Raw genomic sequence first — 13,267 nt, 5'->3', positions numbered from 1 at the left:
AGAATTTATCATAAAATAAGGAGAAACTAGAAAAGTGCAGAAAAAGTGCAGGGTGTACAAAATACATGCAAATAAAGTGCAACACGTGAGATATAGGGGTTCAGATAAGGGGGACAGAGGGGGATCCTTTAGGTTAAGAAACGCTTGATTTCAAACTCCCCATTTAGCCCCTTGGGTAGAAGGGTCCACAAATGATGGATCCACTTCATTTCTGTTTGGGAGAGCCTCATATCCACATCCCTTGTTCACTATTTAGGTTGAATCTCCTGAACGCCCCTTGAGAAAATTTTATATATTATTTTTATTATTATCCTTTATTTATATGGTGCCACAAGTGTTCCGCAGCGCCTTACATCGTACATAGAACTAATAGGTGAACAAGAAACAAGTAACTTATAGTACATTACAGTGCAGGACAAGGACACAACTTATATACATTGCTGAAATAGTGATTAAAGCACTCACAATAAGCTGCCGGGAGTTGGCAGTCCCGTGTTAGGTGCCCTAATGGGGAGTAGAGAGTGGAAGAAAATGTAAAGAGAAGCACATGAGGGAAGAGGTCCCTGCTCGTGAGAGCTTACATTCTAAGGCACTCCTTTATACCATGGTGATTTTTAAAATGGGCCGACACTGTATGGGTTTCTATCCCTTTCCGAATATTGTAGATGTGTTCAGCAAGTCGTCCCTTTAAGCACCAGCTGGTTTTCCCAACATAGGGGAGACCACATGCACATTCCAGTACATAGATCACATTCCTGGAATGGCACGTTATATACACTCCCTAATGGGATACGTTTTACCATTCACAGTGAAATCTGTCATTTTGCGAATATTAGATCTCGCTGTTCTGCACATAAGACAACTTCCACACCGGTGGAAGCCTTTAGTTCTCTCGCTTTGTCTACTTTCAATTTCACTACCGCTACTGACCAATTTATTTTTAGAGCAGGAGCTTTTCTGTAAATAATAACAGGTCTATGCGGTATTGCATTTCCTAGTTTGTTACATCCCGCTGGGGAAAGTGCTGCTGCAAGTATGTTTTCATTTAGAGAAACTAGGAAATTTGATGTATTTATATGTAATGTTATATATGCATAAAATTTACTATCAATTAATCCAGCGCTCCCTTGGGTGTAATATATATATATATATATATATATATATATATATATCTATATATATATAGATATATATATCATTTTTTTTTATTTGGTCTATATTGATTAAAAGTACCTTCTCCCAATCAGCTGAAGGTATGGGGACATTTGTGATGATGATCTGGAATCTGTCTTCAAAAAAATTGAATATGGTTAAAGAGAATAAATTGTGGTGGGAAGTGGCAGCCTTGGAACAGTATCAAGCAGCCCAAGTTGTTCCTAAAGGGTTGAAAATTAACATACCCCCATCCTTTAATTCCTCTATTTTAGACACCTGTTCACTTTCTCTAGTTGGTTTAATTATAAGAGAAAGGAGGAGTACATTGTCTAAATTAAATAAAGAAATCAATGTACTACAAATTATGATACATCCCTTAAAAGAGTTGGAAGATTTCAGAATATTTAAAAAGGATCTATTAGGGAAAATTTATAAAAGTACGAGGGATTTAAGGGATAAAAAAAATAAAAAAAATATTAAAAAAAGAGATATTAATCTATCTACGGGAATAAAAGAGAACGTTAGATCTCCCTCACCCATATGAAATATTAGAGTTTTCTATTAACACTAATAAGAAAACTCCTTTTTGGAGAAAGAAATATAATAACGTACAGTATGATTCAAGCCACTCTTTCAGGTCTGATCCAAATCATTTGAGATCCCCTATACAGCGCTCTAAACGAATGCAAAGGAGAGATAAAAATGATAGAGACACATTTAGACCAACTAAAGATTGGGAAACAAGATTCCCTACACGTAATAAATGGAATTTGAAACAACCTCTTGACACTCATACCTCCAATAGATTCGCTATACTTGGTGAGGAAAATCATGACCCTTCTACATCTGGACATCCTTTATTAGAATGGGATCCGAGGACGCCAAAAAGGAACAAATACTAAATTATAAAAGAGTAATAAAGACCCATACAGCCGTATTCAATTTGAGCTGAGCCGCGATACTTTTTCGCGGCCCGGACTTTTCGCCTACTTCGCCTGTTTTGTAGGCAGAAAAGTATCACGCGCGTGCCCACTTTATCCCGCATTCAATTTGAAAGTACGCAAAAACGGAACCTGGCGGAAAGTCCTGTCAGTTTTGGGGAAAGCAGCCTGACACTCCCCAAAAGATGCGCTGACATGGGGGTTCCCTATGGTACCCCCCGATTTGGCTTGCTTAAGGTATTTGGGTATTTTAAACGGGCTGAATAGCTGCTAAATAGCGTTTTTCTATACGTGGTGCAGAATATTTCAGGAAAAAATACTCCTGAATACTAAGTTATTCCAGCAAATTTGAAAATGGGGGACAGCATATTTAAAAGTTGCTAAAGTGAAGTTGAAAAAATCATGAAAAATCCACCTGCCGCAAACACCTGCAATAAAAAAATCACTTGGGGCATACTTGGGGACTCCCCCAGAGTCAAGTTCGCTAGCTTTTAACTTTGTCCAACATTTTTTTTCTGCCCCCAAAATTAAAGTGATTTTTTTTTTGGGGTGTTCTTAAGTGTTTTTGTAATTTTTTTTTACAGAGTTTACCTTTAGGGGACTGTCTGAAGGCTGCACAGGGGTTCCTGCAACGTTGCACCCCAAAACACCAATTCTGCACTTTTTTCCGCCTACTATTCATAGGCGAAACTTTTCCGCTTATTACATTGCATTGACTTTCCGCCTAGGCGGAAAGTCTTTCAAATTGAATACGGGGTAAAAGCAAAACAGGCGAAAATGACGTCATCGGCAAAAAAAGTATCGCGGATCCGGACTTTTCACCTCAAATTGAATATTAGAGATAAAAGAGCAGGGACTAAAAGGGCTTAATTACAGAAAGCGATCGAAAATATTTATATCCCCAATAGAAAATAACGAGAAAGACTTACTATATAAAGGAAAAATCTTTAATCTTACGAACAATGTTTTGAGTATACACGAACAAAGGCCCTCATGCAGAGCCGTACGCTCTGAGCAGAGCGCACGCTCTGAATGAGGGCCGGGCTCCATTTTCATGGAGCGTCCTCCTGGACGCTCGTATAGCTGTGGGTCACCACCCACAGGCTATACGAGCGTGCATTGTGATGGCCGCGATGGTCGAGACCATCGCGACCATCAAATTTGCGAGCCGGAGCCTGTGGTTGAGGTTTTCAACCGCAAGCTCCGCAGTGATTTTTGCTCTATCAAAGCCAAAATCACTCCCACTGACATCACTAGTGATGTCAGTGGGCCGGCTTCTGACGGGAGGCGTTCCCGTGGGAACGCCCCCGTCAGGGAGGCACGCCCACCAAAGGGGGCGTGCTGTCAATCAACATTGACAGCACGCCCCCTTTGATCGGACACAACGAGCGAAGGACTTTCCTTCGCTCGTCGCGTCTGGCGCATGCGCACGACGGAGCTCCATCCGTCGTGCGCATGCTCAGTCCATAACATCGACCCACTTGCGAGCGGACAGCCGCTCGCGAGTGGGTCTGAATCAGGCCCAAAGTGTTTTACAAAAGGGATTAAATTCTGCACCTTGGAATCAGCCCAAATCCTTAGAATTTTTTCTGGATATCCAAAAATATGTCCGGAAACTAACTATTAAAACTATTAAAGAGGGCTTAAATATGGATAAAGAAAAGGGTGAGAGATCTAGATTCAGACCACCCTCTACTTTTTATCCTACCCAGTCAAAAGGAAGCTGCATAGATTGTTTCAGCAACGTTGTATGCGAGGGAGTAGAGAAAATAATTCAGAAAGAGAAAAAGAATAACAAATTAAATTTAAGTAAGAAAGAATTTGAGGCTGACAAATCCCTTAGGGAAGATAAAAATGTGGTTATAAAGCCGGCAGATAGGTGAGGAGGGGTGGTCCTTATGACAAGGGAGAATTATATGAGTATGAATGAGATCTATCGAGAATTGAATGAGGGCATCACTTACAAGAAATTGAAACATGACCCCGCTACTAGGATTGTGAATGCCTTAAGGGCTTTAACTACAAAAGCCCTTAACAATAATACTATCACTAAAGGTGCCTATCCACTAGAAGACAGGCAAAAGACTGCACGATTACGACATTGTAATCGTGCAGTTGTTTGTCAGTCTGTGATGAGCCTGCACTGAACGAGCAGGTGTTCACTGTAGGTACAATCAATCATCTGCAAACATGCTGAACCTGACGTTATCATCAGGTTGACCAGCATGTTTACATGATGATAGATGTCTAAAAGACCAACTTTTTAAACGATCTGCAAACGATTATCGAACGATATCGTTCAATCGCTTATTTTAATCGTCTAGCGGATAGGCACCTTAAGAGTGAGTTTGATTATTTGAATATAAAAGATCCATCGATTTCTACAATCTATGTAATCCCAAAAGTATATTAGGACCCCCTCCTCCCTCCAAGTCGACCAATTATCTTGGGCTGTAATAGCCTAACAAGTAACCTTTCTGCAATGTTGGACTTTTACTTGCAACCGCTTGTGCAAAAGACTAAAGCATATCTTAGAGACACAAGTGATGTACTTAAGAAAATTTTAGACTACACCTGACAGGAAGGTGATCTTCTCTGTAGTGCTGATGTCAGTACTTTGTACACCATTAATGATAAGGAGAAGGGCCTAAATGCAACCTCCTATTTTCTAAACAAGAGTGATTATGATACTAACACTAAAAAGTTTTTATCCTTGAAGGTATTGATTTTATTTTATCTAATAATTATTTTTATTTTGATGGTGTGATGGTGTAATTTACCTACAGATGGTGGGCACAGCTATGGGCACCAGGTTCGCCCCCAGTTATGCAAATTTATTTATGGCATTCTGGGAGGATCATCATATATGGTTAGATGATGACCTGGTGGCGAACTTGGTGTCCTGGCAACGCTTTATTGATGATTCTATTTTTTTATTTGATGGGGGGACAAAGAATCCCTAAACTTTTTTTGAACTGCCCTGAATTTGAATCCTTATTCTATTAATTTTACATGTACCTATAGTGATAAAGAAGTGTCATTTTTAGATTTTAATATATATATTACACAGAATTCTGTTCGAACAGTTTTATTGATAGATCCAGCCAACATCACTCAAAAATCCCATTTAGTCAATTCTCAAGAATAGAACATAACTGTACTGATTTGGAGGTCTGTGAGAAACAAATGAAAAAAAACTATCAGATCGTTTTCAAGCTAAAGGTTACTGACACAGTGTCCTAGAGAAAGCAAAATTAAAGATTGATCAGACTTATAGAACTGACCCTCTTTAACCAAAAATTAAGAAATCTGATATAGGTAATAATTTTCAGTGGGCTTTTATCAGTTGGTTTAACACCAGTTTTAATGAAATAGAGAATGTTTTTAAGAAAAATTGTTTAAAACAAGATCCAATAATAGGAAATGCAATACCGGATAGACCTGTTTTTATTTACAGAAAAGCTCCTCCTCCAAAAAATAAATTGGTCGGTAGCGGTATTGAAATTTAAAGTAGGCAAAGTGAGAGAACTAAAGGCTTCCACTGGTGTGGAAGTTGCCTTATGTGCAGAACAGTGAGATCGAATATTCGCAAAATGACAGATTTCACTGTGAATGGTAAAACGTATCCCATTAGGGAGTTTATAACATGCCATTCCAGGAATGTGATCTATGTACTGGAATGTGCATGTGGTCTCCCTTATGTTGGGAAAACCAGCTGGTGCTTAAAGGTACGACTTGCTGGACACATCAACAATATTCGGAAAGGGCTAGAAACCCATGCAGTGTCAGCCCATTTTAAAGATCACCATGGTATAAAGGAGTGCTATATCAAATTTTTGGGGGGCATTCAGCAGATTCGACCTAAATGGTGAACAAGGGATGTGGATAAGAGGCTCTCCCAAGACAGAAATTAAGTGGATCCATCATTTGGGGACCCTTGTACCCAAGGGGCTAAATGGGGTGTTTGAAATCAAGAATTTCTTAAGCTAAAGGATCCCCCTCTGCCCCCCTTATCTGAACCCCTATATCTAACTTGTTGCACTTTATTTGCATGTATTTTGCACACCCTGCACGTTTTCTGCACTTTTTTGGTATTTGCATATTTTATGATAAAATATATAAATGGATATTTTTTATTGTACTTGTTTTTTTTTGCTAGTTTTTAAATTGTTATGTATTTTTGATGTTTTATGGCCATTCTATGAGGACTAAATATGGACGGGAGGTATTCTGTTTTATAATAATTGCCAATATGGACAGCAATATGGTCAAAAACCGGCCCCCCCATCTACCTTGGCCTACTTCCTGGATGCTGGAACGCACGTGGAACTCAAAAGTAACCATTTCTGGAGGGTGGAACACAAATGGCAATTCCACGTCCCACTTCCGGTCATTGTGCAAATGCGCGGTGTACGCCGATTAGTGGCGATCAACAACAGATACCCTGTAATTAGGAGGGATATATTAGGATGTCCATAGGAACAGAAATTATGCTTCTAAGGAAGGGCCATTGGTCAGAAACGCGTAAAGCTACAAGTTATGGCTCCTATGTGCTGAAGACTCCAGTGACCAGACTCTGGGTAGTGGTGTGCACCCGTTTGTGTGGACTTTGGTATCTGGAGTCATTATCCTACCACCCTAAATCTATATCTTGGGATCTCAGGAATCATCCTTCTGGGAGCTGTGTGCCACTGAGGAGTCACTTATACGCTTTGTGTCAATTTTATTGTAAGTGCAACGTGTTATTACATTCTTGTCTTTAAAACAACCTATTATAAAAGGGATTTTCCCATTCAAGCTTACACGGAACAGTCCTGTGCTGTGTTATTTGAAAAAGTATTTACGGTGACACTTTCTTACCCTTCGCTGTGTGAATAACACTCTGAAATTTTTATTTTTGATGCAAATATAGTGACCGGGGGAGCGCTATGTTCTTAGTGTAATCGCTATTTTATTTACACTGGTTCCCAGTCACCCGAACAATGGGGCTCCATTCACTACTTCCACTTACTCCTCATCCCTGAGCCGTTCCTCCTCCTCCTGTATCTGCCGGTGATTCTTCACAGGAGCCAAGTTCTCCGTTTTGGTGTTGTAATTTCGAAAGCAAACGTTCAGCTTCTCGTCAAACTCGTTGACCAGGTCTTCCATGGACTTGAAGCTGATGATCTCGGAGCTAAAGTTTTCCAGCTCGGATAGAGATGCGTCCTCCATATGTCGAGACGGTGACATGTAGATACTTCTCGACTTGTCTTCTCGATCCTCAGAGTAAGACCTAACATCCTCAAACTCCTCATCCAGGCAGACCAAGGGGGCCTCCATCTCTGAGCGCCTCAGGGGTGGAGGCAGAGAGGACTCAGTCACTTTCAGTTTGCCTGTGTGAACACAAAAAGATAGGAGTAAAATAAATTGTCCTCAAAAAGCCTCGTCCTTGTGACATAATCGCCCATTTAACCATTATTGCCATGTGTTACGGCACATTAATGCTGCCCATCAGCCTGGCATTATACTCCAAGGGGCATCCGTTTAAGAAGCTGCAAGCTAGAATAACAAATCCTTTTTATCTTAGCACGCTAATGTCATTTCAGGACGAGGTCTGAGTTTCTCCTGCGCTGCTGTTAATTGCTCAATTACCTTAAGTGATCTCTGCACAGAACATCCCCATCTGAGACACGCACTAGTGTATACATAGGACTGTTCTGGTCACACTAACATTACATCTTCACATGTACAAAACTGATGGCAGTATAGGTGTAGCATCCTGCTAACAATGGGCATCTTGTAAAAGTTGCATGTAAAGAGGCACGGTTTGCATAATAGCAAATATGGGCATATATTAAGGTACGTGCAAACTAAAATTAAATGTATCGGAGCAAAACCATGGCCCTTATAATACAAATGCTAAAAGCCTTATTAAAAATATCCAAAATGGAAATGCAATATAAAGGGCTGCGATTAACTTGCAGCTGCGTGCCCTTACAGAACTGCATCACTCACCCAAAGCACAAGGCGTTATGAGCGCAAAATACAAGGTCGGTGCAAGATGTGCGTATACGTGGTGCAACAAATGTTACACAAACAGCTCGTAAACTTCATTATATGCAGTTGTAAATGGAGCTGATCGTCTTTACATACCACAAGATCTGATTTAATGGCTCCAAAGTGCATTACTTTAACTTGTGCACTGTCGCTCAGCAGACTCGCTGCGCCGAGCTGTAAGCTGGACTCGCGCTCTCTGTTGCCTTCTGATCCTAAGCGCTCTCTAATGCCTCCAACTGAACACGAGCTTGGTGGTTAACATTGGGGGGGGGGGGTTTAATTAATACTAGCAATAATCGGGATGTAGTTTGGAAGCCGACGGTCTAAATGCCGACCGCCGGCTTTCTAATTCCGGCGTGGTACTAATGACAGGTCTATCATTAACCAGACGTCGGAAGACCGACGCCCGGAATTCTGAACAAAGCCGCGGGTGGGAGGGTTAGGTTTAAGGCTCCCGGCGGGACTTAGGGTTAGACACTTCCCCGGGAGGGATAGGTTTAGGCTAAGGGAAGGGGGGAATAGGCACCCCTGGGGGGAGGTTAGGGTTAGGCACCCCCCCCCGGGAGACTTAGGTTTAGGTTACGGGTAAGGGGGGGTTAGGTTTAGGCACTTGGGGGGAGGTTAGGGTTAGGCACACCTAAGGGAGGGTTAGGGGGGGAATTAGGTTAGCGATACTTACCTTAGGGACGATCGGGATTTTCACCCTTGCCAGGCTGCTGCTGTCGGGATTTGAACTGCCGGCCCTACGTCCGGCGGTAATACCTACTACACCCCAAAAATCACATTGTCAATGCGATATGGGCACAATATTAGCACCCGTGATCACATTGCAGGATGCGATGACGGTGCAGGAATATACGAAATGGCACCCGCAGGGACAGAGGGTCACTCTTATGCATACACGCTCTACAGACCACACATGCACTGCAGCCATTGCCGGTAAATGTTACGAAGTGTAGCCCCTAGGTTACAGCAGCACAACGCCATCTTCAGATGGCGTTAGCTGCGGGGTATCGCATTCCGGAGCTTGGTAAATCTGACAGCATCGCATCCCCCATAGAAACCTATGGGTTGTGGCTGCTGCTGACGGAACTTGAGGGACCATATCGGAGCGATCAGCTGCGATCCCGCCATGGTACATCAGCCGACTATTCCCCAAAAACCTGTTTTCGGGGTATATATTTGCAAATATTAAATAAATGGGCCCCCATGGGGCCAATGCAGTGTTGGCAGCAAAATGGGCGCAAACTACTGAAAGAAATACAAAAACGACAAAAATGCAGCATATGCGCTAATTCTTCCTCATCGGTATGTCGGCGTGGCGAGTCTGCTGAACACTGATCCCATGATAAAGGTGTCATATGCTTATAGATATTTTTATGGATGTACGGGTTTTTAATGAAGCTTAAATGTATAAAATTGGAATTGGGCAAAAGTGTCTTTAAACAAGGGAAGGACTGTTCTACAATACATGCGTCATACCTGTAACTGAATAGGTCTTTCCTCCTTTTAAGGATTTGCAACATATTTATGGCACTAAACGGAAACATATATAATGACATAGAGGAACGGGCACGGGATCGGCCTTGGAGGATGTCACAGAATGGAGGGTAACAATCGTGTACCGCTACTAAGGGGGTCATTCAGACCCGGTCGTTAGCGCCGATGCGCTCGGACCGGGTCGATGGCCCCCCACAGAGCATGCGCACGACGGCGCCGGCACCGTCGTGCGCATGCGTGAGACCCGCTACGACCGACTGCACCGGTCGTAGCGGGTCTCGATCCAAAGGGGGCGAGCTGTCGATGTTGATTGACAGCTCGCCCCGTTTGGAAGGCGGGCCGGGGGGGGTGGCAGCCCAAACGGAGGCGTTCCCATGGGAACGCCTACCGTTTGGGGGCGGTCCCACTGACATCACTAGTGATGTCAGTGGAGAGCTTCCGGCTCAGACAGAGTCGAAAGCTCTCCGGGGCTTACGATAAGTGAGACCCTACCCTAGGGTCTCGTCGTAAGAACCCATGGTCGCGATGGTCTTGACCATCGCGACCATCACCTTAGGCGGTCGTAAGGCTGGGGGTGTTAACCAACAGCCTAACCACCGCAAAGGAGGACGTCTTGAAAATTCAAGACGTCCTCCCCTCATTCAGACCGACCGCACGCTCTGTGCGACCGGCTCTGAATGAGGTCCTAAATCAGTTGTAGAACTTGATGGAAGATTTGCTCACATTTTTATTGTTTATATTATTTGTACACACTGAATAATACCTTCATATTTCATCCATACATGGGTCTATGCTGTATCTCATATCTTTATCTGAATAATTCTTTATGTTATCATCAGGCCAACAAGAAAATCATAATAACGCGATAAGGGTGAAAACTGTTGAACAGACCTTGATTTACAGTGAATTCAATGGAATAAACAAACTATGGCCCGTATTCAATTTGAGATGAGCCGCGATACTTTTCCGCCTCCCGGACTTTCCGCCTACATTGCGTGTTTTGCAGGCGGAAAAGTATCGCGCGTGTATCCCCGTATTCAATTTGAAAGTAGGCGAAAACGGTACCCGGCGAAACTTAAACAAGCGGAAAATCCTGTCAGATTTGGGGAAATCAGCCTGACACCCCCCAAAAGATGCTCTGACATGGGGGTTCCCTATGGTACCCCCCGATTTGGCTTGCAGAAGGTATTTGGTGTTTTTAAACAGGCTCAACAGCTGATAAATAGCGTTTTTGTATAAGTGGTGCAGAATAGTATTCAGGAGTTTATTTTGCAGAAAATAACTTATCCCAGCAAATTTGGGGAACTTGAAAATGGGGGTCAGCATATTTTAAAAGTTGCTAAAATTAAGTTGAAAAAATCGTGAAAAATCCACCTGCAATGAAAAAAAAACACCTGGGGCATACTTGGGGACCCCCCTATAGTCTAGTTCGTTAGTTTTTATCTTTGTACCCCAACAATTCAAAGTGATTTTTTGGGGTGTCCTTAAGTGTTTTTTTTTTTTTCATTTTTGACAGTTAGAATGGGATCCGAGGACGCCAAAAAGGAACAAATACTAAATTATAAAAGAGTAATAAAGACCCATACAGCCGTATTCAATTTGAGCCGAGCCGTGATACTTTTTCGCGGCCCGGACTTTTCGCCTACTTCGCCTGTTTTGTAGGCAGAAAAGTATCACGCGCGTGCCCACTTTATCCCGCATTCCATTTGAAAGTACGCAAAAACGGAACCTGGCGAAACTTGAACAGGCAGAAAGTCCTGTCAGTTTTGGGGAAAGCAGCCTGACACCCCCCAAAAGATGCACTGACATGGGGGTTCCCTATGGTACCCCCCGATTTGGCTTGCTGAAGGTATTTGGGCATTTTAAACGGGCTGAATAGCTGCTAAATAGCGTTTTTCTATACGTGGTGCAGAATATTTCAGGAAAAAATACTCCTGAATACTAAGTTATTCCAGCAAATTTGGGGTACTTGAAAATGGGGGACAGCATATTTAAAAGTTGCTAAAGTGAAGTTGAAAAAATCATGAAAAATCCACCTTCCGCAAGCACCTGCAATCAAAAAATCACTTGGGGCATACTTGGGGACCCCCCCAGAGTCAAGTTCGCTACCTTCTAACTTTGTTCAACAATTTTTTTCCGCCCCCAAAATTAAAGTGAAATTTTTTTGGTGTTCTTAAGTGTTTTTGTAATTTTTTTTTGACAGAGTTTACCTTTAGGGGACTGTCTGAAGGCTGCACAGGGGTTCCTGCAACGTTGCACCCCAAAACCCCAATTCTGCACTTTTTTTCGCCTGCTATTCATAGGCAAAACGTTTCCGCCTATTACATTGCATTGACTTAACGCCTAGGCGGAAAGTCTTCCAAATTGAATACGGAGTAGAATCAAAACAGGCGAAAATCACATCATCGGCGATAAGTTTTCGCCCAAAACACGCGAAAATGGCTTTTCGCTTCAAATTCAATACGGGCCTACATTGGAGAAGAAAAAACATTTCAGAGCATAAAGTGGTTAGGTCAGGCATATATTATGAGCTATATCATAGCTCATCGCCTATAGCTATATTAAGAACTGTAAAACAGAGTAGGATGTTTATATTATAGTTGTTTAATAAAATAAAAACCTGTAACCTGTGATTTTCTTAATCGAGTGTAATTCCGTTTTCAAAGAGAAAGGGAGTATATCACCCATAGACTGTGGGGTGTGTGGGCAGGTCTGGCTATCTCTAAAGAGCAGAGTTTCCATTGACGGAAGAGAGGACACAAAGGCCCTCATTCAGAGCCACTCGCTAGCGGCAGTACGCTCGTTCCGAGCGATGTTCGCACATCTGCGCATGCGTACGGTTTTTAGTACGCATGCGCGAACCAGTCAGTACGGCCGAAAAACATTTGTACGCAATATAGCGAGTGCCTGCTATTTTGAGTGACAGAATGAGGCGTATGTGGGTGGTAACAGGGGAAGGTGCTTGAAAACGGGGAGTGGAGATCCGTTCGCAGGCGTGCTTAAAGGTCAAAACGGGCGTTTTATGGGTGTGCATAATTAATATAGCAGCGTCAATGACCACGTCACTTGGTTTTTTTTAACTCAGAACTGCTCGCAAAATAGCGGTTGAAAAAACCAACCACAAGAATAGCGAGCAGTTCATATCCTGTTCGATGTACTCGATTAATCTAATAAATAGCGGACATGACGTATGGTGCGAGCGGCCAGGGGGCGTTTTTAAGAAATAAAAGAGCGTATGTTTTGCTCGCTCGTTCAGACTTAGAGGTGTGAACAGACTGCAATGTGCGAAAGGATCATTTGCATAGCCACCCCTTGTTTTTGAACGAACGAACGCAAATAGCGAACGGCTCTGAATGAGGGCCAAAGTTCTGTGTTTGGATGAAATGAAATAGTCAGTAGTATCTTTGTCTGATAGGTGGAAACATTGCTCCCCTTTAGTAGTGCCTACAGGGTAATTAGGGCCTACTGGGATCCAGATAGTAAATCCCCTAACAGACACTACTGCTGTGGTCGGGGGATTGTCCCACATGGGAGACAGAGGTAGGAGTGGACAGATCACAAAACAGATACTGATCCCTGGGTTTATTGTAAAATGTCACCATTGGTGGAAGGTGTGATGGGCAGGTCTATGTAGC

General features: G+C 42.7%; 1 protein-coding gene across 6 annotated transcripts in view; it reads right to left on the bottom strand.

The window, feature by feature from the left end:
• Positions 1-13,267, bottom strand: part of FEZ1 (fasciculation and elongation protein zeta 1) — a 140,489-nt gene that overhangs the window by 51,794 nt on the left and 75,428 nt on the right. For 5 of the 6 annotated variants that reach the window (XM_088481775.1, XM_088481777.1, XM_088481776.1 and 2 more), the window contains one exon: positions 7,108-7,468. In XM_088481775.1, the coding sequence (XP_088337901.1) occupies positions 7,108-7,468 (361 nt within the window). Of the gene's footprint in view, positions 1-7,103; positions 7,469-13,267 lie in introns of those variants that run through there. The other variant, XM_088481778.1, reaches the window with a different exon arrangement.

This window comes from Taudactylus pleione, unplaced genomic scaffold (assembly GCF_031769625.1).
Source record: "Taudactylus pleione unplaced genomic scaffold, aTauple2 ptg000278l, whole genome shotgun sequence".
In the NCBI taxonomy this organism is placed as follows: Eukaryota; Metazoa; Chordata; class Amphibia; order Anura; family Myobatrachidae; genus Taudactylus; species Taudactylus pleione.
This window is presented reverse-complemented; position numbering and strand designations above follow the sequence as displayed.